Below are 27,226 nucleotides of genomic sequence, written 5' to 3' on the forward strand. Positions count from 1 at the left end.
GTGAGTAAGTGTGAACGAGTGAGAAAGTTTATAAATATTATCTGTAAAGTAAGGTGAGACACAGCATAGTGGATGAATGTGTTGTGTATATCCGGCTATGCTTTATCGTACGCCAGTGTTTTGCTTCTGTTTCGGTTTCCTGTTATTTGTTATTGCGCAGGAACTGCCCGCGTAATGAAATATAACTGCCGCTCGGCTGCGCACTCTATATACACAAGTTGACTCTACCTACGATTTTTGACCCATGCCTACAAATGTGTGCATGCATATATGCATGGTTGACATGCATATATATATATATATATATATATATATATTTCAACCTCATGGAATGTAACGTTTAAATATAAACCTTTCTACCTTTTCGTTTTCAGTGCTTTCGGATTCTTTTGCATTCAAGCTCGTTTTCTATTCCTCTCTCTCTCTCTCTCTCTCTCTCTCTCTCTCTTCGTTTTCGTCTTGCCAGTATTACACAAAGCTATCATATATCCGGCGAAATATTGCAATTCCGCATTAACAGCGCCCTTGATGCACACTGCTACTGCCCATCGTTTTGCCTTTTCTCCTTTTTTGCATTTCGTTCGTACGAAGCTTAGTTTCGAGCACGCGATGTACTCGTAAACTATACGTGGTCCACTTTTAGGGCGATGTATCTCGATGGAGACGGCTACCTCGTCCGATCTCCTCCTGCCCAGCTTTCCACTTTGTAATCTATGCTCGGAGTTATTACTCTGCGTTATATCCAGGCAGTGTGATTCGTGAGATTGAGTAGTAGCTTGTACAGTAACTTATATTCCGCCCCTTTCGAAGGGCGGATAGTGCAAAGAAATTATTAAAAAATAAACGTCCTTCATGTAATGTTGTATTTATTAATTTTCCTATATAAATTCAGTCGTATTTTCATGAATTATCGACCATATTAAAAAATAATAATTTATGCATGCATTAACTATGTAATAAAATATATTAATAAAATTAAGTTTATGTATTAATAAGAACTGAATTTTTTTTCTACTTATCAGTGTACATAGAATAAAAGCAGGAAATTTTCTCAATTTCATTGTTTTACAATTTTTTAATTAATCAATATTATGTTATACTTTCAAATTTTAATTTATGTATAAAAAGAAAACCGTTTTTGGTATAGTTAATTCATTTTACCGTACCTTCTACTACACATTTATTTAATCTAATATTAAATATCAAATAAAATAAGGTAAATATTTATATCTATTTTTTTACGCATACTGAAGTTAAAATTTAATTTATTTAAAATTTTTTGCAATACTTATCTACTTGTTTTGAGAAAAAATATAAAGGTAGATGCATACAGATCATGCTTCCTTAAAAACTACTGAAAAAAAAACTACTTAAAGTAACTACTGAAATAGATTAATGAATGTATCGAGAACAGTTTCAAAATCTTAATTATTAACTAAATGATAAGAATTTTAATGTATAAATTTTATGTATAAATTTAAGAAATATTAGTTAAAAAAATTGTAGCAAATATTATAAAATATCTTTATAGATTTAATATAATGAAAAGTAATTATTCGTAAAAAAAATGTGTTAAAAATATCATAAATTGAGTACATATTATACTTACAAATATAAGCGTGGTAATCCTAAAAATTAATAAAAATAGTAAAAACGAATATTATTAAGATAGAATATAAAATTAAAATAGATGTACGTGTAATGATAATAAAATCAGAAGAATATAAATTATTTACAATTTAATAAACGATTTTATTATGTAGTTTAAGTTATAAAATATCGCGTACATTAAATGTAACCTGTACAATAATATAAAACACGATATAATATTTTTAAAAAATTGTAAATAATATTTTATAAATTGTAAGATGAAAGAATGTTAGGATACAAATTGACGTTGACTGATTTATTGTAAAATAAATTATAAGTTAATTTTTACATTAAATAAAAGTGTTTATAGCAGCTAATAAAAACCTTATAAATAACCTAAAAAAGAATTTTAAATAATACAAAATAATAAAAAAAAAACATAAAAAATATATTACAATGAAATATAAAAAAATATTTGAAATTCTAAAATTAATGTGTAAAATATTATAAAATAATTTCATGGATCTGAAAAATTTTATAGTATATACAAATTTTATTGATATTAAAAAAAAAGTAATAATAAGTACTGATAAATACTCTTCATATAGTACTTTCGGAAACCTTTCATTTTATTATATTCATATAACTTCACTTGGTCTATACATCGTATTTATTTTCTTAAATATACTTTCAGTAACATGAGAAAATCGGTTGCTCTGAAAATCCAATTTTTGAACTCTCAAAATAGACTTTTCGAATCTCTTCACGTAACAATAGATCCATCCATCTAGTACATTGAACAGTTACGACATGTTCATACATATTATTCGCGTAAGCGTAATTTTAAATACGAAATCCGTGCGAAATTCGTACGAATCTCGTCATTATATAAAGGTTCATGACATTCATTACATAGCAAAATAAATATTATTAGTGAAGATGATAAGTGCGAATAAGATATAAAACACTTGGGTTCTATTAATTAATTTGTAATGTACGGTGAAATTTGTATTATATTTTAAAATAGTATGTACATTATAATAAGTTTGACGAAAATTTACTTAATAACACTCGATGCTATATAAAAGTGACATGAAAAATCGTATATAAATTATGGATAAATGAATTAATAGAATTGATGAAAATCAGAAATTAATTTAGAAATATGGAAATTATAGTAAATTGTATATTATAAATCAATAAGAACAAAATTTTACAAAATGGTAGATGATTGCATCGCGGTATGGATCAATCTGGAAAAGTATCTATATATCTCCTCCACCTCTGCCGTTTTTAATATCTTTTACTCTTTTTCTCTATTTCAATTCCCTTGCCGCTATCTCTCTCTCTCTCTCTCTCTCTCTATCTCTCTATCTATCTATCTCTTTCTCTATCCGTCTTATTTTTCTCTGTTCTTTCATTCTTTCTTAAACATCCACTATCCCACAAAATCTCTATCTTCTTATTTTATTTTCCGGTACTACAATCATTAATGAATTGAATCTTTTTACACAAAAGAATAAGATTGTATGCAAAATGATATAGAATATTGGCTGTTGTATGTACGAACATAATATTAGTATTGGTTTGCAGCAATCGAATAAATAAACTGAGTGGCAAAATATTTGGCAACTAAAATGACGAATTACATTTCATAACCGCAAATTTTAGTATTTTATTTCTAGTAAAAACATTATAATTGCAATGCTATGATACAATGAAGAAGAAATATTGTAATATTAATGGATAAAAATAAAAGACGTGTTCGTATAAGATATCTTTATTTTACAAGAAACAATAATCTAATTTATTTACCTTACGTAATAGATAGTTGGCTAACATAAAAATTATAGTTCATATGCTTTTGAATTCTATGTCTTACAAGATTTATCTTTCTAAGGAAAAAATCCATATTTTACAATGTCCGCCAGTCTTTGTAATATAGAAAATAGGATTGTAAGTATAGAAAGAGAGATTGCGATTGAACATATAATGTTACTAAAATAATATTTGTATGGATGCAATTTTGTGTCAGAAATTATAGTAAATCATTGTGTCATATTATAATTTAAGCTTAAAATGGACGAACATTACTTTTATACTCTTTTGTAATTGAAACCATTTCATAATCACGTGAGACTAAAATTATTGTGCACTTAAATTGTCTAAGGCAATAAATATTTTTAGTTTCCATTTTAACACAAAAAATTTGAGTAAAATTTTAAATAAAATGTGAAGAATTGTGAAGATTACTAAAGCAAATGGAATATTATTCAAGTGGTTGTATTCAGACATCCCTTATATACACGAATCTTTAAACGCTGACACCGAAATATATGGCTCTAAAGTAATCTCATTCTCTAAAGTGACATCTAAAACTTCGAGCTTCCAAATTCAAAAGCAATCTTCGTTATATCTTAAAAATCTGTTTCTTACGAAGCTCCCAACAAACAAATGTAACTGCTAGACAGATTATAATACAAGGCGGTCGACGCGCATGAACTTTTGACTGATTTACCGTAGCAATTTCATGCATTTTCCAAAATATCTCCCTGAAAACACGAACGTACAAGCAATAAATAATGGTCTCAATCGTAAAAATCGAATCAAGTGGCAGACAAGCAGTCGAACGTTTGCTGCATTTGTTGGTATACAAAGGTCAATGACGGTGGTGCACGTAGTTTGTTGTAGACTTGGAGTGATCTTGATAGCTGGAAAAACGGCAGTGATGCGAACTGGCGATATCTTGACGATTGCAGAAGGCGCGAGCGAAGCGAAACGTTGAAAATGAAAGACGAGAGGAGCTGTGACCCGAGCCCGAAGAAAACAAGAGATGCTAAAGGAGCCAAAAAGAGGGCTAAAAAAGGATAGAGGAATAATACAGAATGCTGACTAGTGGTATTGCACGGTATCTTTCTCTAACTCTCTCTCTCTCTCTCTCTCTCTCTCTCTCTCAATCTTCATATCACTATATCCTCATCCTCTTTCTCCTTCTCATTTTCATCTCTTTTACTTTATTCATCAAGCGTTTCGTCTTCCTTGAAGATATATATTATCGAAGACAATCAAATAACACCGAATGAAAAGGGAAAATTGTAGAGTGTAAAATGTAATACAAAAGATTAATAAATAGAAAAATGTAAAACATAAATGCTTACAAGAATGATTATAAATAAAAAAAATTAAAAGTCTGTAAAAAATAAGTAAATATTAACATCATTACATGAAAAGCTTAATCAAGCGTAATATAATTAAATTATTTAAATAGCACACAATTATCATTCGTAATTCAATGTAATAAAAATAGAAATCAAATTAAATCAATTCAATATTAGTAAGAAAGCTTACAGAAAAATTAAAAATTGAAAAATCTATAAATGTTAGTTTTATAAGTAGACGAGTAATAACAAAAATATAAAACCATTCTTCAAAAAGAATTGTATGTTATCACTAAATTAAAAAATATAAATCAATAACAACAATGTCATTACATTATAACATTATTTTTTTATATTTTAAATAAAAATTTATCGTCTTTAAAATAACAATTCTAAATAATTTTATATTCAGTACATTCATTAATCATATCATTGATATAAAAATATTTTCAAATACAATTTATGACATACAACATTGAACATTGATTTGAATTTGAACATTGATGAACATTGATTTTCATTTAACAAAAAGAGTTTTTTTCTTTTATAATAATTTTTTTCAAATTACTTTTATTAAATTCATAAAATACAAAACGAAATTTTATCGTTAAAAAAAAATTTAAATTAGAATTAAAAAAAAAACAAAATACTAATTTTTTTAGTAGCTAAAATATTTGTTACGTTCATGTAGTAATTTCATAAATTTTGGAAATTTATAAATTATTTTAATTCTTTTAATTAAAATTTAATTTAAAATATTTCATTTTAAACTGTATTTATCTGTAAATTTAGCTCCTTTTAAGGCTGTTCTTTAGTATATAAACAATCAATCAATCAGTCAATATATATGTCAATATATATATATATATATATATATATATATATATATATATACGTAAACACACGCGCACCCAGGCACGAAACTTGTAAGGTTAATCGTTTTATTCCAGATGATAAAATGCATAATTTCTTATAGAATAATACAAAATACATATTCACCGTTATATATTTTAATCTACCTACAGCATTATCAAAGACATTAATTACTAATTTAGTCATTTATTATGATTTTATATTATAGAATATTAATATACAAGTCTTACATGTTTGATTATACAGTATCACTGAATATTACTTTGAAAATAACTGAGTTCCTATCTGGATTTTTTAACTTTTTGTATTTGAAAAAAGTAGCCGTATAATTATTATATATATCGGAGTTCTATATGTAAAATATTCAAATACATTTCAGTTATCTTTCTATTTTATCGAATTAAAATTATTAACAACCAGTGTAAATACTAAATAAAATGAATTATTTTATTACCTTATTTTTATATAATATTTCATTCATAATTGGTGTGAATTTTATAAAGTTAAAAAAAAATTAGTGAAAATAAATAATAACCTAAATATGTGAGAATTAAAATATTAAGATTATTTAAATACATTTATTCATGAATTAATTTTAATTAGTTGTTAATTTCTAATGATTTTTTATAATCTGTCATAATTAAGCTGTATTTTATACACATAACAAAAGTCGATTTATGTAAAAGATCAATTATATATTTAATATTTATATGATATATATTTATATGATTTATATGATAAATCAATTATTATACATTATTTTTCTGTTGTATTTAATTATTAATTTTAATTTATTTCATTTATAATTTATTTAATTAATTATAATTTCAACTTTTAATTATCTCATATATAAATATATTTTTCAACGGAAAATTTTTATTACGTATAAAAAAAAATATTTAAAAATAGTTTTTTATTTAGTTTTCAAAAATATTCGTCTTGCATACTTTGATTTCTATAAATACCATGCAAGCCATGATTTTATAGTTTTCTATTAGTCTTTATTTCACTTAAAAATAAAAAATAGGCACACGTATTATATTGGACATCAATGCTTCTCACTTCAATAATACAATTAGATATAATGATTTTACAAAAATTATTTTACTGAATAATTTCGTATAGATATAACAACTTTAATTAATATATATTCTATTTACCTAAATATAATATATATATATATATATAACTATAACTAGAACTTTAGTAAATTCGTTTTAAAAACATTTATTGGGATAATTAATAATATATAAGTAATATTTAAACTAATATCATTAGCAAGAAACTGTTTTTAATAAAACTTTAATATAAGAAAAAGTATTTAATTAAATTTTTAGAAATACCTAAACGTCTTGTTTGAAATAACATTTCATGTCACTACAGAATTATTTCACTACAATTTTTATTAATAACTCAGTTTATAGTTGAATTTTTCTACATTATGAGTAAAAGAGTAAAATAGTACATTCAGCTGATAATAAACATGTGCATTTAATATATTAGATATTGATTATAACTTTAGTAATAATATAATAAATTTAATAAATTAAAAATAAACAGAATTGACATCTAACATTCAAAGCAAGAACCTTATTAAATTCAAGAGGTATTATATTGTGGTCAATAACGACAGAATTATCTTTTTATACAACCATAGGTAAGATTGTTTGCACATTATTTTATTGTTATTATGTATTAGGCATATAATATCTTTTTTTTATATAAATATATATACTAATTTATACAAAAATGAAGGATTCTTTAATTATATATTTAATTTTTAAACACTATTTATAAAAAACTTTTATTAATTAATTAATTAATTATTAAATAATATTATACATTATTATATAAAATAATATGTTCATTTACTTTATTTCTTTATACAAGTTCTTTTTGAATAGGATGAAAGTTAAATCTATTATAAATAAATTAATTTAATCTAAACCTTCTTTCTTTTCCTTTATTGCTTCCTAAAAAATTTCATAACATTAAATGAATACTTATTACATTATACTGATTTAGAAAGTTTTAAATTAATTACCTTAAATCTTTCTTCGAAAAGCGACAGTTCAGCGATAAGATCTGTAATTGCATGCATAAAAGCTTCATGAGGAGTATAATCCGATGTTGTTTGAATTCTAATGACAAATTTATGTTCTAATGGATGAGGTAGTTTATATCCAGCGAATAATACTTGTGGATCCTTTAAAAGTTGACTATAATCAACATAATTATTTGAATAAAGGAATTGTATTAAATATAACTTTTTTTAAATACAGAATATCACTTAATATTATATCAAATAAATTATTAAAATAAGTATTTTAAGGATTTACTTTCTTATCATATTTCCTAAAGTGTGATCTTCTTTGTTGACAGTAAATATAGCGGCATTAGGAACTTTAGTATCTTGCTCCTTTATAATTCTATTGATTCAAATAAAAATGAAAATATTACTTACACGACTTAACTGTAATAAATTTACTTATTCTAAAATATAATTATAAGCTTACAAGAGTAAACTGTTTGTTGTTTATTCTTTATCTTTTCAAAATTTATATATATTATACAATTCATTAATATCATAAACATATAATACATAACCTACTTTTTCTCTCCTTCATAAAGCAAGAATGATTCAAAAGTCGGTGGTGCATTCATATTGCTATTATTCTAAATAAATTATTATTTTAAATGCATGTAGAGAATGCAAAATTTTAAATACTATTGTTTATTTAGTTATTCTATTTTTATGTATTTGAATTTCTTTTTGCAAGGAATGACTTGAATCCAAAAAATCTCTATTGTTAGTACAATACATCAGCGCCCACATCCGTAGAAATGTGAACCAATTTCTTCCATTAATGCAAAGCGGGATAAATGTAACTTATCTCTCCTGTAAAATAAAAATGGATAATGCGCAGATAAAATTTGAAAGCTATAAAAGAAAAATACGCTTCAAATATTTTGATAACTTTGTTTTATTATGATTAATTATAAAAGATACGCTCTTATGCAATTTACCAAAATAAAAATGTATTGCTGTAAAAGTATGTAAGAAATATACAAAACTTTAATAAAATTATCATTTTCAACGAATTATTCTTTCGAGTTGTATTTTTATTGAACCAATAAAATAAATTTGAATCATATAAATTCTTAGCAGCTCATGCTCTTTGTCAATCAATTATATTGAACAATTACAATACTTTATTTATATACATTATATACATGCATGCATGCATGCATGCACACATCATGTACACATTTGTACATATATGCGCATAAGTGTGTATAATTTTTTTAAATAAATAAATATGTATCTAAAATATATATTTTTAAATTAAATAAAATAATCATAATTTTTCGATTATTTCATTTAAATCATTATCACTTATATTCATTTTAAATTCATATAATTCCCGTTTTAATTATAAATTCTAATTATGAAATAAGTAATTTCGTTGAAAGTTTCAAAAGTAAACCAATTTAATTTTTTTTTTTTATCTGTTACCTTATAACAAAAATCTACCATTTATTTTGATGTTAATCTATTAATTTCTTTTACTTTTCGTCGATGGATTATTAAACATAACACAAAGCAAAATATGTATTAACATTATTATTTAATTTCGAACACATTTCCTTCATAATCAATTTAAATGGGATCGGGTTGGCACCATTTAGATAGTTTATTAAAATAGTAATAAAGATAAAGATAAATAGCATCTATGTTAAAACTATATTAAATGCAGTTTTCTTTTTTTTTTTTTCATGTAAAGGAAGTCTTATTTGAATTTTACGTACAGAGCTTAAAATTTTTAACGTTATGTTAGCTTCTTATTTTATTTTCTACATTTAATATCTTGAATATAATTTAATATTAATAGTTAACGTTTGTTTTTCTGTTCTTAAAATTGTTTATTTCTTCATTTTGGTGATATGAAATTGCGCATACTATTCCTATACAAGTTATTTATATCCCAATTGTAATTACATTCATTAGGACTTCAATATTTACTTTAGTATTAAACATTTAATTTTTTTCAAAATATCAAATGTATTATAGAGTTTTTATATAGTCTGACTAAGCCATTTTTTGAATTCATGTCTTTTTCAATATATTTTACAAGCTATTTATATACAATTATTTATATTTCTATGTAAAAGTTTCGCATTATTTTTTTATTATTACAAGAGTAAATAACGACTCAATAATTCGTTTATATAAATTGCCTATTATTTTCATGCGTAATAAATTAAAATGTATATACGCTACAAAAATATACATTAATAATTCTCCAAATAATTTCAGTCCAACATTAACTTATTAGTGGTTATATATTTACTTTCCTTTGTTTATATTTAAATATATTTTATTCTACTTTAATAAAATTTCTGTAATTTCAGCAAATCTAAATTAATTATATATGCTATTTTGTAAAACGTATCATTTTATTTTTGTTTTGCAAAAGGAATTGAAATCCGAAAACGAATTACAGGAAAGTTTAAGCTATTGTTTCAAGTTTAAACTTCAAATGAATTTCATTAAATTAAAAAACTGTATTTTGTAATAAATAATATCATGAATAAAATTTCATTTTTAAACATACAATTGATAATACATGATAATACATAAGTATAAACTACATTATACATAGTAACATGCGTCATTGTGCATAATCACATACGTCATGATATATAATTATAAATCGTACAATTAATATAAATACATTTTATTTGAAATTATAATAGTCAATTAATAGTATTTTTATTATAAAAAAAAAAAATTTCTTCATATATTTGTTATAAGTTTATATTTGTGCATATAATTGTGTAATAAGTTTAATTATTTCAGACTACTATAATATTTTTATACGTAGCATAAGAAACATAATAAGTAAATTTTCGTATGTAATTAAAATATTTTAAAATAATTAACATTAAAAAACATTAACATATATTTTTAATTTTTAAAATCGTAAAGGTATATAAATATTTTAAAAATAAAATGTATATTTTATTGTACATATAATTGTTTTAAGACTTATTTTAAGCTATGATCAGTAAATAATAAGAGGACTGTGCAACATTTTTCTACAATTTTTCTACGTATACATATAATACTACTACGCACAATTTCTATATAATGATTTTTATAAGCTTATTATAAATTGAATTTTTGATGGCTCGAAGTCATTCGGATAAAAATTACCTACTATATTATTAACTAAACCATTAAAGTTGTAATCACAAACCAAGTATAAAAATTGAAAAGTAAAGGAAAAGTAATTATTTACCGTTTGATTATTGGTCGCCACATGGTTTTAATACTCTAGAAATGAAAATAAAATATACTAATAGGCTACTATAATTATAATTGATATTAAAAATAAATTTTTTAAAAGTATAACAATAAAATACTTATTAATAAGTTTAAATATTAATTTAATATTAAGATTTAAAAAATATTATAATTGAATAATAGTTTATACACAATTGAGAAACATAAAAAATATTTTTATTTATGTTAACAAATACATTTTTATACATAATTATATTATTTTATTTTTATATACGTTAATTGTTAAAATAATCGTTAATTGTTATTAAAATTTTGTCATAAATAATAAAAGAGGAATTTAATTTTAATAATTTTAATAAATAGAATAATTTAAACTAATGATTTACGTAAGAATTTTAAAAGTTGGAATCTTATTTTTTTGAGTACATTATTCTATTCTAATTTATGTAATGCGTAAATGTAATAATGTCTAATAAAAATAAATGATAATATATAATTATTGCCGAAAATTTGTATACAATACTATAAAAGTTTAAACTATAGGTTAATTTTCTAAAATACATACTTTTTAAAGGTGAACACTTGAAACTAAAAAGGCAACTACGGCATATTCATATTTGTATTTAATACACGCAGATGAACATGAACGATTGAATTGAGAAATAAAATATTGAAATTATGAAAAGGTTTTTAAATAAATTTTTTAAGGAATATTCAGAATAAATAGTGATTTCAATAAATGATCTAATTATAAATATATTACTTTAAGCATATTGCAGCGAAGAAATAATGTTAATGTAGTTATTAGTATTAAAATTATTTAAAACGATAAATTAACATCTGCTATGTACGATTGTGCAGGAAAAAGGGAGTTATAAATTCAAATATATTGAAATCAATCTATTAATTTCTCTACTCTCTTTCAATTTATTTGTTTATTATTCCTTATTTCCTTACAATTGTATTAAACACATTATATAATATTAAATAATTTTAACACTTTTTGCATTTGGATTATTTATCTGCCGCTAAATAGCTACAATGATATATTTATATTTAGATAGTTTATATATATATATATATATATCGTGATGGAAAGAGAGGGAGAGCGGGATAGTGGAAGAAAGAGGGAGAGAGAGAGAGAGAGAGAGATAGAGAGAGAGAGAGAGAGAGAGAGAGAGAGAGAGAGAGAGAGAGAGAGAGAGAGAGAGAGAGAGAGTATACGGTGTCCTCGATACGCAAACCGTAGAAACGCCTTGGTGTGCGTAATTTGGTATACGTAATGAAGTGATCAGCGCCGCTCTATGGTTAGAAACGGAACCATAGCCATGAAACCAATATGAAGATCTAGAGATTAGAAATTAACGCATATTTGATTAGTTCTATGTGTAGGTACACTGAGCCACCAACGTACACCTATTGCGGAGATAAGCTGATAGCGAATAGTCCGCGCAAGAAAAGAAAGACGCGAAGAACAACCGCGAGTAGCGCGCCTACTCTCGTCCTCCTCGTCGTCATACGATATTTTATCAGAGCAAGTGCTTTTATACTATTATTATTTTTTCTCGGTTATCTTTATTTTCGCGCGCTCTGCAATTCTTAGACTTTAAGTATAGATACAATAGGTACGCATACACATTTTTCATTCTGAGTATACACATGTACACGCTTGAATACGCAAGCACTCACGCGCGCGCGTATAAATTTGCAAATACGACGTACAATAGTACACACACACACGCACACACACAGAAATATATATACGCGTATAATATAAGTTTTAGTATACGTGTAGTGTAGAAACCCGGTCTTGAGGTGGTCGCCGTCTGTGGTTGACATCGTTGCGTTGTGATCTTTGCTCTCGTCAACTTCGTCGTCGTCGTCGTCGTCGTCGTCGGCGTCGTCGTCGTCGTCGTTGTCACTGTCACTCTTATCGTTATTGCCGACTTTATCCTCGTACTCGTCTTCGTCCTTGTCCTTGTCCTTGTCCTTGTCCGTTGCTGCCGCCGTTGTCACTGTCACTCTTATCGTTATTGCCGACTTTATCCTCGTACTCGTCTTCGTCCTTGTCCTTGTCCTTGTCCTTGTCCTTGTCCTTGTCCTCGTAAAAATGGCGGGCGAAGCTAGTGCATCAAACTCGATCCCGAAAGCGGAAATTGTCCGTGGCCAGATATTTGAAGTTGGGCCGCGCTACACAAATCTGGCATACATGGGAGAAGGTGCCTATGGTATGGTTGTGTGAGTATGTTATTTCTTCTCTACTCCGTTGTCTCATGCCATTCATTTTTTTGTATGCCTACACGAATGACGATTTTTATATCAAATTCTTGAATGGCGTTGTAGAAAATGATAGAAAATAAATAAATAAAAAAATTAAATGTTAGTCACATCGCATCAAAGGAGCTTGGTAAAATGCTCTTTCTATGTACACGATGTCGCACTTTAAAGGATGAATATAAAATTGATCGATTTTAATTATAGGGGTGACATGACTTTTTAGAAAGGTGATAGAAAAAATATTTACTTTAATTCAGAACTAGCTTTTATGAATTGTCACGCCCTTCTTTTCTACATAAACTATAAGCTAACAGAGTATAAGCTTCATTAATTTATGACTTGTTAATATTATAATTATTGAAATTCTGATAATATTACTTTTTATATTGAATTGCCTTAAAATATAATTTATTAAAGAAATTTATCCGTAGTTCTCGATTTAGTTGAAAATTTTATCATTTGATTAATGTATAAAATTCAAGAAATATAATGTTGGGAATATTGTATGAAAGCAAATGGAAATGTGTACTTTGGTATCATTTTATGAAACATATTTTTGTTTTATTCTATTGATTAATATATTTTAAATATATATTAATAGTATATTGTTATGATGTTTTTATTGAGAAATTTATTGTTTACAGCTCTGCATATGACAACGTAACGGATACAAAAGTAGCGATTAAGAAAATTTCCCCATTCCAACATCAAACATATAGCCAAAGGACATTGAGAGAAATAAAAATTCTTACTAGGTTTAAGCATGAAAATGTAATTTATACTTTTTAAATTAATTTTAAATAATATAATTAATTTTAGCTTTAAATACTTATTATTAATTGCTATAGATAATAGATATAAGGGATATATTAAGAGCAACAACTATAAGTCAAATGAAAGATGTATATATTGTTCAATGTTTGATGGAAACTGATCTTTATAAATTACTAAAAACTCAGGTAAATAAAATAAACATCACATCTGAATTTATTTCCTAACTTAAAAACAATGTTTATTTAGTCATATATTTTTCAATATAATAGGCTATTAGTAACGATCACATATGTTACTTTCTTTATCAAATTCTTCGAGGACTGAAATATATACATTCAGCAAATGTGTTACATAGAGATCTGAAACCTAGTAATCTACTTTTGAATACCACATGTGACCTTAAAATTTGTGATTTTGGTCTGGCAAGAGTTGCTGATCCAGCTCATAATCATGATGGTTCTCTTACAGAATATGTAGCAACAAGATGGTACAGAGCACCTGAAATTATGTTAAACTCTAAGGTACGTCGTGCGCTTTAAAAAATTCTCTGAAACTATAATTCATTAGTAAAATTAATTGCATAATTATTTATAGGGTTATACAAAATCTATAGATATTTGGTCAGTGGGTTGTATTCTTGCAGAGATGTTGTCTCGACGAGCCATTTTCCCTGGCAAACATTATCTAGATCAACTTAATCATATTCTTGGTACTCTTGGATCACCTTCGCCAGAGGATCTTGAATGCATTTACAATAAAAAGGTATTACATAATTTTAGCATATATTCTTATATTTCTTCAATTTTATCTTACAAAATTATCTTACAAATGATAAATTTATTTCATAATTACAGGCACGCAGTTATTTGCAATCTTTACCACATAAACCAAAGGTTCCATGGATAACATTATTCCCGAATGCAGATCTTAAAGCACTTGATTTATTAGATAAATTACTAACTTTCAATCCTAATAAACGTATTGTAGTTGAGGATGCATTGGCTCATCCATATTTGGAACAGTATTATGACCCAGCAGACGAAGTATATTAATATTTTAAATTAATATTTTTACTATATTTATGAGTATATATGCATGTAATAGTAATCAAATTGTTTTAATACAGCCCGTTGCAGAAGAACCATTTAAATTTGATATGGAACTAGATGATCTTCCAAAGGAAACATTAAAGCAGTACATTTTTGAGGAAACTTTACTTTTTCAAAAGAATCGCCAAGAGAATGCTATATAATGGTAAATAGCAAAAAAACAATAATATAAAATTATATTATGCAGTTATATAATTCTACAAATGATTCTTTCATTTCTTAAAAACATTAACATTTTAGGACGACTGAAAGAGATACAAAATGGGCAAATGCATTAGATAATGGTAAACTTGTTAAATAGCACTACTGTGGTATAAAGAAATGAATATGAGAGAATTATGGAAGATAACGAAATATCTAGTACAAGCTTCAGAAGTGTAATTAATACGATTACTTTTCTGTGATTATAAACGTTCGAGTCTACCAAAATACAGTGATTTTATTGTTTTAGCAAGTATATATTTTAGTTTATACGCAAACAATTTTATTTAATCCAATTACACATACTTACCTTAAATACAAGAAATACATTGAAATGCCGTCATACACTTTCTGTGATTTAAGTACTGAGCAATGACATAATTAGTGTAGAAATCATATGCATAAAGTTGTAAGTTAAACCGAAAATAGTACTACGTTTTTATTAGAAGTAAAGTAACATTTTTGTTTAACCAGATATTTCTGATCTTGTATAGTAAAGTTAATTTAATAATTATTTTATACTTTGACATTACAAAAATCAACAAAAAAAGCTCTCACTGTAATTTACAACAAAAATATTTTGTCTTTTTGTATATGATTATATTAATAGAATATATCAATTTAATCTTAATTTAGTATTTTAAGATAATGTGATGTCTTAATTAATAAGTTTGTATGATTATTAAATAGAGAAATTATTAAAAATTATTTACTAATAAAAACATCTAATTATAGAGGTGTAAATATTGCACTTAAACATAAAGACAATATTTTTATTTTAAAAATTCTAAATCTAATTTTTGTAACATTAAAATATTATAATGAAAAAATTAATTAATTTTACTCTAAATTATTTGTAAAAAAATTTATAAAAAAAATTGATATAATTATAATTCATAGTATAACAGTTAATTATAAACTATATATATATATATATATATATATATATATATAATATATATTTTTATCAATTGTATATGCCAAACTCGTTAATTAGTTTTTGTTTCAGGTTTATATTCAGATCAGAGCTATTCTATTTTAAATCTAATAGTAAAAATATTTTTATATTGTATTTATAATATAAAAATTTTTTATTTAATTTAAATTTTTATTTTGTTATTTGGTTGAAGTAGAAACGCAATAAAAGTATTTAATTTTTTTATCAATACAGTATCTTTTATTATTCACGAAACTTATGTAAAGGTCTAAACTAAATTTTATGCTAATGATTTTTGTATTACTACACTGATACTGCCATTGCTGTGTATGTTCGAAGCATAAAATACTATTAGTTTTATGTTAATAGTAAAGATTAATTTTGTACTCTAAGTATCTGTTCTGAAATTATGTATATATATGTTCACATGGTATTAAGTATAAATAATTTAAATCGTACTCAATTAGGATATTTATAATGAATATATTATTTCAGTATAAATACATTATTTAAATAAAACAAAAACAATTCCATGAAAAGTAATGCTATACGATCACTTAAAATGTTCCATTTAATCTTATTTATTTAAATAATGAAGTTAAAGTGAGCTTGAAAGCTTTAAATAAATAAGAGCTTATTTTAAACAAAATTGTACTGTTATTCAAGCTAATAATAAAATAATTTATATAAAAACATTTCTGTAGGCACAGGAAATGTGAAATACTCTTTATTACAAATTTGAGAAAACTATTATATGATTGTAATTATTTATAAGAATATTTTTCATTTTCAAGTCAATATTATTATTAAAACAAAATAAAGAACAAAGTTAAATTTAAATGATAAAATAAAATAAATATTTATATTATGGAACATTTTTAATGCCAAATTATACGATCATATGATTTTTTTGTTTCTTTATTTAAGTAAATTAAAATTATAAATTCAAAATCGTTCATATAATATGCGAATGAAAAATTTAAATAATGCGATAAGTATATGACTACATTTCTGTGTTTTGTTAAAATACAGTGTTATAATTATCAATGGTGGCTATATTGCATCAATAAAATTCATCACGTAATAATTTAAATTTGTAGAAATACATTACAACTTGCCAATTGATAATGTAATACCTTCTTATATTTCATAAATTTTTCAAATTTATCGACCGAATTCGAATCAATAGAATACAGTTTTTCTCCGACGTATGTGAAATTTCAAAATGATTAGTACTACGTGATAAAAGTAGATAAAACATCGAATATCGGGTACCAGTATATCTACTCTAATGAATCAATATATTTTAATATTTTTTACAATTACTATGAAGAAACATATTTTTCTGAAATTAAAAGACGAAATATTTATCAACAAAAATAATGATTTAATAGTATAAACAGTTCTCATATTACCCTTAAGACAAAATGTATACTCAAATGCACTAAGCATAAGAATATTGAATAAATCCTCATGCAATAAGATAACCATAAAAGATAAAACTTCATCAAATATTAAAGTACGATATAAACGCGATATTGATATAAAATACACAATATTATTGTGCGTTAAATTAGTTTCTTTTGTCTTTATATATATATATATATTTCACTGTATGACATAATCTATAATAATATTATTCTCCGAGTATTGTAGTAATAATTGTTCGATTTTAAAAATACGCATAAATGAAGCAGATAATAAATTTAAATATTTAGAATTTATTGCTATGAACTAGCATGCATCCCTTTACAAATACGTTCGCTCTTTTTCATTGAAAATTTTTTAACCTAAAGTACATTAAAATACAAGAAAAAATACATCATTTTTAAATAAAATGGTTATGTTCTAAAATATATTGTTTTTTTTTTTTGTTTGTTTTTTTTTAAGCCATGATATTTTTATTACAATAAAATGTATCTTAATATTTGTACGTGATATAATATATTATAAAACAATAAAACTGATGAAAATATGCCACCTTGATGAGAAATTCATAATCATCGTATAAAATAAAATTTATAATTATTGTCTTTAAAGTATTATCTATGTCACTTTAAAAAGCTTTCATGTCGTATTCGAGTTATTATCTAAATGTACTATTTATATTTGGAAAGTTATTAGAATACGTTTACAGTAAGTCTATTATTTAGGTCGTTAAACGCCCTAAACTTATTGCTCCAATTTATTTAAATAGAATTTTATTATTTGTAAAAGTATTAATAACTATTAAGATTCTTTATGTTATTTGGTCTATTTTATCATTCTCCAAAGTGTTTTGAAAAGTTGAAATTAAATTTTTTAAAACATTGTAATTTAATTGTAATTTCATTTTGCGTAAGAGCTGAAGCTCAAATTATGATAAAATTAATAATTTTTTTCCCACATTAACAAAAATAAAGATTTAATTATATTGTAATTCAATGTGGTAACAATTACTCGAATTATAGTTAGCCAGGCACATTAGTATAATAAAGTAATAAGGCCTAATATACTTAATGTTACATATGTGTATCGATTGTTACTAATTCTTAAAACATGAATATTAAATATTTCTAATATTTCGTCTATTGATTGTCAATGTTATATACTGCAGATTTGAAAAAATATTCGCATTTCATTATATTAGATATTAATAAACGTATTTAGGTATACGGCCTCAACAAAATTTGAACGAAATATTAAATAAAATACACATCATTTTAAAAGTAGAAAAATAATCAAGAGATACATTGTATATTGACAGACAAGACTGATATTTTGTTGCGTTTCATTTAATTGTTCCATAAATATGTAAACAATACTTTTAAGAGAAAAAAAGCGAGCGAGTAGTAGACAAATGCCAGAGACCTCATCAGTGAAATTAGAAAATACATTTGTATAAAATTTTAATCATGAATTTAATTGCAATTTATATACAATAATTGGATTTTAATAATTTGATTTGATTTTATTTAAATTTAATGCAATTTATATACAATGATTATATTTTGATACATACTTTACTATGTTATAAAATTATGAATTTAACTGATTTTCTCATTGTTTGAACATTGCAACAACAATTTAGTTTCAAACTTACAAAAATGTATGTCAAAAATAGAAAATATGTAAACATTTAATACAGGAGTATAATCATTTGTTATTATTATGTTATCTGTTATATTAATAATAAATAAACAAAATAATTTATATTTCTTCATTCAAACGCAACAGAAAAGTATACGAATTTTATCAAGACTAAATCAATATTTTTTGCCTTGAAAATTTTTTTCGATGTAATAATATTTGAAAAATCTTAAAATCGCTTAACTTCAGATTCAATCGAAGTTTACATTATTAATTAGCTTACATTATGCAAATATAAGACTGTTAAATAGTTTCAAGAAATATTATTATCAACATAGGCTTATTATTAAGTCAAAATTAAAAATCATTGTTGAGATCTTATACTGTAAAATCGAGTTTTTAAAATTTATCAATTACACTTTAGCAGGACCATTATGATAATTAACATTATATTAGTGCTTATAGTGACAAATTCTAATAGACAGTAGATGTCTTACTTATGAATTTTCAGATATAATGTAAAGCAACTGATTCAAATATATATATATTTATATATATATAACATAGTGTAACGTAAACAATAGCTTGAAACAATAATTTTATTTTAAAGCAACATTATTTGATTTTTATAAAAAGTTAAATTTCAAATAAAAATTTTTAATTTAAAAAAAGACTATTGTAAATATGCTCCCAAATTATTAAAATGAAAAAATTTTATTGTATTAAATTTAATTGCTAAAAAATTTCTTCATAAATCTTTGTTAAAAATAATGTTTTGCTTTTACAAGTCTATTATTAAAAAATGAAACAATTTAAATAACATTCTTCTAAAATATCATTATAAAAATCTTTATTAGTAAATTTACTTACGAATTGTTGCAAAGATACAGGTAGAGAAAGAAAGATACAAACATAAATCGATATCATCATTGATGTTTACAATATGCAATATGTACCTATTTATTTTTTACATAAATATATATGTATATATGTACATACACAATGCTTTTACTACATGTTTTGTAGTACCTAATAATTAACATTTTAATAATTTTATTTCTTTACTATGTATCAGTAAAATAACATTAATATCAAACAATACACTTCAAACATATTCAAATTAAATTATGAAATGCGAATAGGAAAAGATAATGAATGATATATGTATGCACGTTTTATTTTGCTCTCATTTAATTTATAAAAAATAGTTATAATTAAAATTATGAAAATTTATCTAAAACAGTTTTATGTATCTAATTGACTTGTGTATATGTGTGACAAAACATGTAATATTATAGTTTTTCATTGTTATTGTATCTGGCGCTCATTATGACGTAATAAAGTATTAAAAAAATTATTTTAACAAAAATTTCACTGTTACCAGTTTTAGGAAGATTCTTGATTAAAAATAATTTTAAATTAAGTGTAAATAAGTTAAAAGACTACAAAAGCCTTTAATAAATTGTATTAATTATTTGATCAGGTAACATGATGATTATCATAAATTTAGAAAATCTTTATCAAATATTTTCTTATTCATAATTATTCAGAATCATTCAGTCTACCAGCATACTTATCATTCCTCAATTCTATTCTAAGAGGTGACCGACCTGTCATATGGTGATTGCCAATACGTGATCGTAAGTCATTTTTCTTCAAGGTGAACCTCAAATCTGTTTTTGAGTAATATCTACAAAAACAAAAAATGACCATATTATTAAGCATTATAATATATACTAAATACAGTAATTTCATTATTTTGCAGTGATTAAGAATTTTGTTGGTATTAAAAATGAAAAAAAAAAAAAAAAAAAAATTACTGTGTCTAATATACTTCAAACAAAATATTGAATATTAAACTATACATATATAAAGATCATACCTTTCTTGTGAGTTATCATTTCTATCGATTTTGGAATGATTTAATCGTGACCATACAGTAGATACAGTTGATGCTAACTTGGGTCTATGTTGAACAACTTTAATAACACTTCCTTTTGGACCTTGAACTTCTTTTTCAGAAACACTACTATCACTACTAACATGAACGGATTCAGATGCTGAATCATCTCCAACTTCTATTTCCTCTATTTCCTCTTCTTCCTCTTCTTCATATTCTTCTTTACTATCACTTCCAGAATCATCAATAATTTCACCCTCTTCTTCCTCATTACCATCATTCTCTTGCTGTACAACCACTTCATGAACATCTTCATCTTCATCCTGCATTAATTAAAAAAATTAATAACTTTTTATTTAAATTGTAAGCGGGTAATGTATTCGTTTAAATCTACCTCGGTTAAATTAACATTAGTAAAGTTACTTTGAACTGCTTTAGGGTTTGTAACTACAACTTGAATTGCTTCGTGGTATACAGGTGGTAATCTTCTTTTTGCAGTTAATTTTCCTCGTAAATCATTATCCATTATTTTTCCACTATGATTTATCTTTTAAAAATTTTGTATAAATTTATGATTATTTATTTGAAATCAGAGGCGAAACTAACTTGAATAATTAAATATTTAATTTACAAACCATATTTCTAATTTTCCCTTTTCGTTTCTGAATTTTTTCTTCTTCGTCATCTGCATGCATTCGCATTCTTGGCATTTTACTTCTTTTACACCAATTTTCTTCTTCACTTGATGTTTCAGATTGGCTTTCATCGGAAAGTTCAATAATATTTGAATTCTCTTCTGGAAATTCTTTTTCATGGGTTTTAAAACCTAATCTTTCCTTTACATTAGAAACTGCTTCAGTAGTTGTTTTAGGTAAATAGTCATCCTCGACAAAATCAGTAACTCCCCAATTCTTAGAGAGAGAACCCCATGGATTTTTAGCAGCTATTCCATTTGTACTTGATTCTTCTTTCAATTTAGGTGAAGATTCTTTTAATTGTTTATAAACGCGTTTTCTAGATGAAGCTAATATTCCTCTTAAACCTATAATATTGTTTATATAATAGTATTGATATTGGATAATAATTTATTCAAATTCAAATTTCTGTTATATAAAGCTTTTTTTTATAAATAATAATACTTTATTTTATTTTAGTTCGTGTATGCATTATTAATATTATAATGTAATTTTTTGACAGATTTATTCAAAATTTACATATAAATAAATTTTAAGTTTAGTTTAACAACTTTTGATTATTTTTTTATATTGCTAGTGCTGTAAAACAGGGAATGAAGCATTTGATTTAAAGCTCTTCAAAGCATATTATTCAAATATTCAGATAACTCCATAAACTAGAATTATCATTTTTTTTTTTTTTTTTTATAGTTATAAAAAAAAATCTTCATCTTCAATTAAAGTTACTGTTGAATACGATGCAAATATATATATATATATTAAATACCTAATATTGTTTTAATTTTTAAATGTACTCTATAAAAATTCACTACACTATAGAATGTGAACATTTATAAAATAATAGTTTAGAAATTACTTATTTCTTCATATTAAAAAAATTATTAATCTTGTAATGAAAAAGAAAACGTTACTGTAAATGGTTCTTTTCTTCTAATAAAATACGAATACTACAAAATTACCTCCATGATGTAGATTTCTATCTTTGTTGTAAATTTCATTCATCTGCTCATCATGAATTTGTTTTTTATCAAATCTTGTAGCAAACCTTAAAAAGATATTTCTAGAATCTATATAATTAGTTCCTTTTCTCCATATACCTGGTGGTAGAGGACATCTTATATCTTTTACATGAACAGCATTTTCATCTTTATAACGTTTACCATTTATAAATTTATCATCTGTGGAATCTTCATTAGAATCATCCGAATGTATCCTATAATTGGATTCTTTTTTGACACCTATTATTTGTTTGGATAGACCCAATATCGCTCTAGCAGCTGATGGTTTATCAAGCCATACGACATTACCTACATAATTTTAATATTTAAATTAAGTATTGTTATTATTGTGAGTAGAGTATAAAATAATAATTATATTTCCATTTGTATACTATTAAATAATATTTAAATTTTTATGATCATACATGATATATCGTTTATCCATTCGATGGAGGCTGGTACATAATCTTCGAAGTATTTGAAAATATCTTTTGTGTTCATATCTTCAGTACCCCTCATATGTATAACATTCAATCTAAAGTTTTGTATATTTTCTTCATTGATACCAAAACTATAAACAAACAGCATGAAGATTTGGTATTTGTAATATTAATAACTATATTATTAGTTTGAAATTTATAAATATACCTTCCGTATAAATTTTCTGACTCTTTCGGAATAACTTTTTCAGTTTCTTTCACTAAGCCAAATCTTTTTGCCCGATCTTCCATTTTTATTTTTACTTCATTACTGAATGTGTCAATACCAGTTACAAATGCACCAGCTTTATTTTCATACCTAATCTCTGGCACCTACAATATTAGATAAAAAAAAAATGTAAAATAAGTTTGAATAAGATATAAACAATTCTTCTAACAACATACCAAAACCACACTGGGTAGTACTTTTCTATTAATGTGATTAGACTCTCTATATTCTCCCTCTTCCAGTAAATCATCAAATTTGTCAAAATCTCCTGCTGTATCAATATCCATAGGCTCTTCTGTCTCCATTGTTACTAAAAAAAAAACTCTGAAAATTAGTAATTTTTAACGCGCAAAAAATAGCGTAGTGCTACAATCGATTGTTTGTTTAATATCGTATGTTCAGAGCTTAGTATAGAATGAAAATATGTACAAAATATTAGAATAAGGAAAATTAAAAAACATAATGTAAAATATACATAAATATTAACGGTGCAAATGTATTCATATCATTTTAATGTATATGACAATATTAACCCATGTTGTTTACTATTACTTTTATGAAGAGAGATAGTTACTTGAGCTTGTATTTCGAGAAAACTTGTAGTTTCCACCATCAAGTCTCTGACGAAGGATTCGATTTACGTGATCGCTACTCGCGACAGTTTGTAGTCGAACAACGATCACTGCTCTTCCTATTGGGTTGTTTTGTTTTTCATGTAATTGAACACAGATGTCCCTACTAACGGCGCCAATTTTATTTATTATTCATCCTTGATTTTTCTGCCGCATTTCTTCATCTATTAGTTCCGACATGATTATTAATAATTTTCATTATTAAGTAAATTTTTTTTAACGATACGCGTAATTACTTTAGTATTATTCGTAAGGAAGCTCGGCAAAAATTTACGTAATTAGACGTAAATTTCCTTTATCATTTCCTTAAGGGAATTCAGAAGTGTATTGTAAAAGAATATTTATAGATAAAGAATATTAATGATAGTAGGTAATAAAGGCATTTGACAGAATTATTTTATTGCAATAGACAATTACATTGAAATAACTAACTGAAAAGAAATTTAAATATATAACTGAAATATTATTGTAATATTTAATAAAGAAGCTCATTACGAATATTTTTTTCTCTTTTTTTTGCGGTTTTGAACTTCAAAAATCAATGAAATATATATTAATGATTGTTATAAAATTTTTTATACTTTGCTAATGATTTATAACGTATATCATAAGTATAGCCTACGATATCAAATAAAAATTTAAACAAATGAAATCAAGCGAACTGATTATCCCAACATTTTTATTGGAATAAAATCTCAAAAAAATCTTATCGAAATCGCAACTTTTTATTTATTAATACATTACCTGAAATGTATATAATATTGTTTTAAACAAAAATAGATGAGGCTTAAATCATAACAAATTTCAAAAGAAATCGTACGATATATCCTTTTAAATAAACTTATGAATTTAATTCATCGTCTAATAGCATTATTAACTAAACTTTACAAGAAATAAAAAGTTTTTTTTTTTTTTTGACATAGATAGGTATTCTCGCAATAATAGTCGTAGAATACATATAGGGCAACTTATATGTATTACTTTTCAAATCTAAAATGTTTCCATATTATTTGAAGTTTCCTGTTTTTAAGTTAAAATGTTAAGATATCTTCAGTACTCTATTAAAATGCATAATAAGCTCTTTTGCATTATTTAAATTAATATTTAATATATATATATATATATATATATATATAAAGAATAGTTTCTAATATACAACGATGCGAGCTACATTCGGCGTGTCAAACACATAATTATCTAATAATTCCTTTAATTCTAAGTAGAAGATTTATTTTAAATTTATTCCTACTTATTATCAAGTTTAATCATCAATTAAATATAAAGCGAAAATGAGGAAGTAAATACTAATGTTAAGAAATTGAATTTTCTATTAAAAGCCGGTTGTACTGCGCGGCTGAAAAGAAAGAAAAAGAAAGAAAGAAAACGTCAATGACAACATTTCTGACAATATGACAAACCAATAAAATAATTAGGCAAACTCCATGTCCGCCGTCCAAAAATTTATTTCGGCTTTGATTCAACAAAATTTCAAACGCGCAGACCAGCATTTCGTCTTACTTGCTGCACGCGCTATCTATAATTTTCACTCCAAACAGCATAATTGCCAAATCCGTGGGTATCTCGAGAGAAACATAAAGCCGTGAGAGAAATTACGAGAGCACATTGCAGAAGAAACGAGCTGTTAAGCGAGCACGGGAATTCTGATGTCCGTGATGCAGAGTCATAGCGAATTACGGTTAATGACGGTCGCAATTCGTTTAGCAATCGAACGCACCCAGTCCCGGAGCCAGGAATGACCGCTGATTGGCGAAGTCCCATCCCCACCGGGAGTCGGTCGAATAGGTGTCAGCAGCGTCGCCCGGACGACACCGCACTTTCCTCGGCTTCCTGCGGTTTTACTTGTGTTGGCAAGCAGGCATCGTCATTCCGCGTTACGTCACGGCAACGAGCGCAACGAATGACTATAGATACGCGCGCGCTTCTCGCGCTCTCTATCTCACTCTTCAATATACATATTCACTGTTAACTTAATGGCTACCGTAACCCTATGAAGCTGGCCTTCACTCTAAATGCACACACGAGCCGAGAGATATTTTAAAGCCAGAAAAATAATCCAAAGGGATCGTTATGATAAATGATGCATCGACGCTCGTAATCAGATAGCCCTAAACGTATGGGCGTTCGCGCGTCGCGCCATTAAAGACATTTTCTTCTACGCGCCACGACATCGTCTTCGCGAGAGAGAGAAAAACTCCCGGGATAATTCACATTCGATCGGCACCAGATATCTAATACGAATTGACGGAGAAAAAGAGAGCAAGCAATATCCTCAAGGAAATAATAGATTTTTTCGAGGGGGAAAATTGCCTCGGTGCCCACGTAATCCAACCGAGACGCAGTGTAGAGAGAAAAAAAAAAACGAACATAGAGGAGAGAAACTATTGCTTGTAACAACGACTACGCTCAGTTCCAAGTGCGACGTTACATCGGGAGTGAGGAACAAAAAGAGTTAAGGAAGAGGCAAATTGTCGTCGAGAGAAAATTTTCTCAGGGCTTCTTCGATGCCAAGAAACGCCAGGAACACCACCACGTTATCACAATTCGAGGCTTGCACGTAAGTCATCCGAGTACGCATATATATATATATGGCCATATCTTGCCTCATCGTTAAAGCCGAAAATCATATTACGCCTCGTGTCTTGCTATCATTTCTCACCGCACACCTACATAATAAATTACGGTACGTGTTGGGGAGCAATGGCGGCCGTCGCGATCCTCTCTAGGAGAACAACGAGGCAGAGCAACAACTCGAAAGGTCTATTATACGATCAGCGGCTACGGAAACTTCGTCTTCGTCGCTTCGTTCGCTTCGATGTGCCCCGTGCCGGTCTCCCTTGCAACTCCTGCACAGCGGCGCAATTTCGATGATCATGTATACGTGGACGCGCCAACTCGCCTGTGTGAGTGCGCGTGTACACGCACACATTCCCTCGTGCATGCTTATATGTCGATTTGGTTCGCATTGATAGTATGATA

At 25.8% G+C, this 27,226-nt stretch overlaps 4 protein-coding genes across 6 annotated transcripts in view; 2 read left to right on the top strand and 2 right to left on the bottom strand.

Moving 5' to 3' along the window:
• Positions 1 to 4,118: 4,118 nt before the first annotated feature.
• Rpb11 (DNA-directed RNA polymerase II subunit RPB11) lies at positions 4,119 to 8,419 on the bottom strand. Its single transcript, XM_011502300.1, has 4 exons — positions 8,233 to 8,419; positions 7,961 to 8,050; positions 7,666 to 7,840; positions 4,119 to 4,142 (listed from the first exon to the last, which is right to left on the bottom strand). The coding sequence occupies exons 1-4, from the start codon at positions 8,283 to 8,285 to the stop codon at positions 4,119 to 4,121; spliced, it is 342 nt and encodes a 113-aa protein (XP_011500602.1). The 5' UTR covers positions 8,286 to 8,419.
• A 3,952-nt stretch (positions 8,420 to 12,371) lies between these two features.
• rl (Mitogen-activated protein kinase rl) lies at positions 12,372 to 15,842 on the top strand. Of its 3 annotated transcripts, XM_011502167.1 has the most exons (9): positions 12,851 to 12,918; positions 13,013 to 13,167; positions 13,851 to 13,977; positions 14,055 to 14,165; positions 14,250 to 14,501; positions 14,575 to 14,742; positions 14,835 to 15,023; positions 15,107 to 15,234; positions 15,330 to 15,842. In XM_011502167.1, exons 2-8 carry the CDS (start codon positions 13,040 to 13,042, stop codon positions 15,230 to 15,232), a joined length of 1,101 nt encoding a protein of 366 aa, XP_011500469.1. In that variant the 5' UTR covers positions 12,851 to 12,918; positions 13,013 to 13,039; the 3' UTR covers positions 15,233 to 15,234; positions 15,330 to 15,842. The 3 variants fall into 3 exon arrangements, with proteins under 3 accessions (XP_011500470.1, XP_011500469.1, XP_011500468.1); XM_011502168.1 differs by lacking the exons at positions 12,851 to 12,918; positions 13,013 to 13,167 and adding an exon at positions 12,372 to 12,463; XM_011502166.1 differs by lacking the exon at positions 12,851 to 12,918 and having other exon boundaries at positions 12,922 to 13,167.
• Positions 15,843 to 20,787: 4,945 nt separating this feature from the next.
• Positions 20,788 to 24,282, bottom strand: LOC105364280 (uncharacterized protein C17orf85). The gene is made up of 9 exons (XM_011502169.1): positions 24,172 to 24,282; positions 23,774 to 23,907; positions 23,538 to 23,701; positions 23,315 to 23,460; positions 22,851 to 23,198; positions 21,832 to 22,238; positions 21,591 to 21,743; positions 21,179 to 21,519; positions 20,788 to 20,986 (listed from the first exon to the last, which is right to left on the bottom strand). Exons 2-9 carry the CDS (start codon positions 23,900 to 23,902, stop codon positions 20,839 to 20,841), a joined length of 1,836 nt encoding a protein of 611 aa, XP_011500471.1. The 5' UTR covers positions 23,903 to 23,907; positions 24,172 to 24,282; the 3' UTR covers positions 20,788 to 20,838.
• Positions 24,283 to 26,600: 2,318 nt separating this feature from the next.
• The window catches only part of Cdk12 (Cyclin-dependent kinase 12), a 17,072-nt gene continuing 16,446 nt past the window's right edge, over positions 26,601 to 27,226 (top strand). Inside the window, exon 1 of the mRNA XM_011502170.1 lies at positions 26,601 to 26,804. The gene's annotated coding sequence lies outside the window, so the exon portion shown is untranslated. The remainder of the gene's footprint in view (positions 26,805 to 27,226) is intronic.

This window comes from Ceratosolen solmsi, unplaced genomic scaffold (genome assembly GCF_000503995.2).
Source record: "Ceratosolen solmsi marchali unplaced genomic scaffold, CerSol_1.0 scaffold31, whole genome shotgun sequence".
Lineage (NCBI taxonomy): Eukaryota > Metazoa > Arthropoda > Insecta > Hymenoptera > Agaonidae > Ceratosolen > Ceratosolen solmsi.

Excerpts from the sequence above, each read along its gene's own strand:
- Rpb11 (XM_011502300.1), bottom strand. The coding sequence starts at position 8,285 with ATGAATGCACCACCGACTTTTGAATCATTCTTGCTTTATGAAGGAGAG. Across the intron at positions 7,841-7,960 it reads TTAGGAAATATGATAAGAAA|TCAACTTTTAAAGGATCCAC; the intron begins GTAAATCCTTAA and ends TGTTGATTATAG. Across the intron at positions 4,143-7,665 it reads TTTTCGAAGAAAGATTTAAG|GGAGATATTTTGGAAAATGC; the intron begins GTAATTAATTTA and ends TCGTGTTTTCAG.
- rl (XM_011502167.1), top strand. The coding sequence starts at position 13,040 with ATGGCGGGCGAAGCTAGTGCATCAAACTCGATCCCGAAAGCGGAAATT. Across the intron at positions 14,502-14,574 it reads AAATTATGTTAAACTCTAAG|GGTTATACAAAATCTATAGA; the intron begins GTACGTCGTGCG and ends AATTATTTATAG. Across the intron at positions 15,024-15,106 it reads ATTATGACCCAGCAGACGAA|CCCGTTGCAGAAGAACCATT; the intron begins GTATATTAATAT and ends GTTTTAATACAG.
- LOC105364280 (XM_011502169.1), bottom strand. The coding sequence starts at position 23,902 with ATGGAGACAGAAGAGCCTATGGATATTGATACAGCAGGAGATTTTGAC. Across the intron at positions 23,461-23,537 it reads TCAGAAAATTTATACGGAAG|TTTTGGTATCAATGAAGAAA; the intron begins GTATATTTATAA and ends GTTTGTTTATAG. Across the intron at positions 21,744-21,831 it reads AAGGGAAAATTAGAAATATG|ATAAATCATAGTGGAAAAAT; the intron begins GTTTGTAAATTA and ends AATTTTTAAAAG.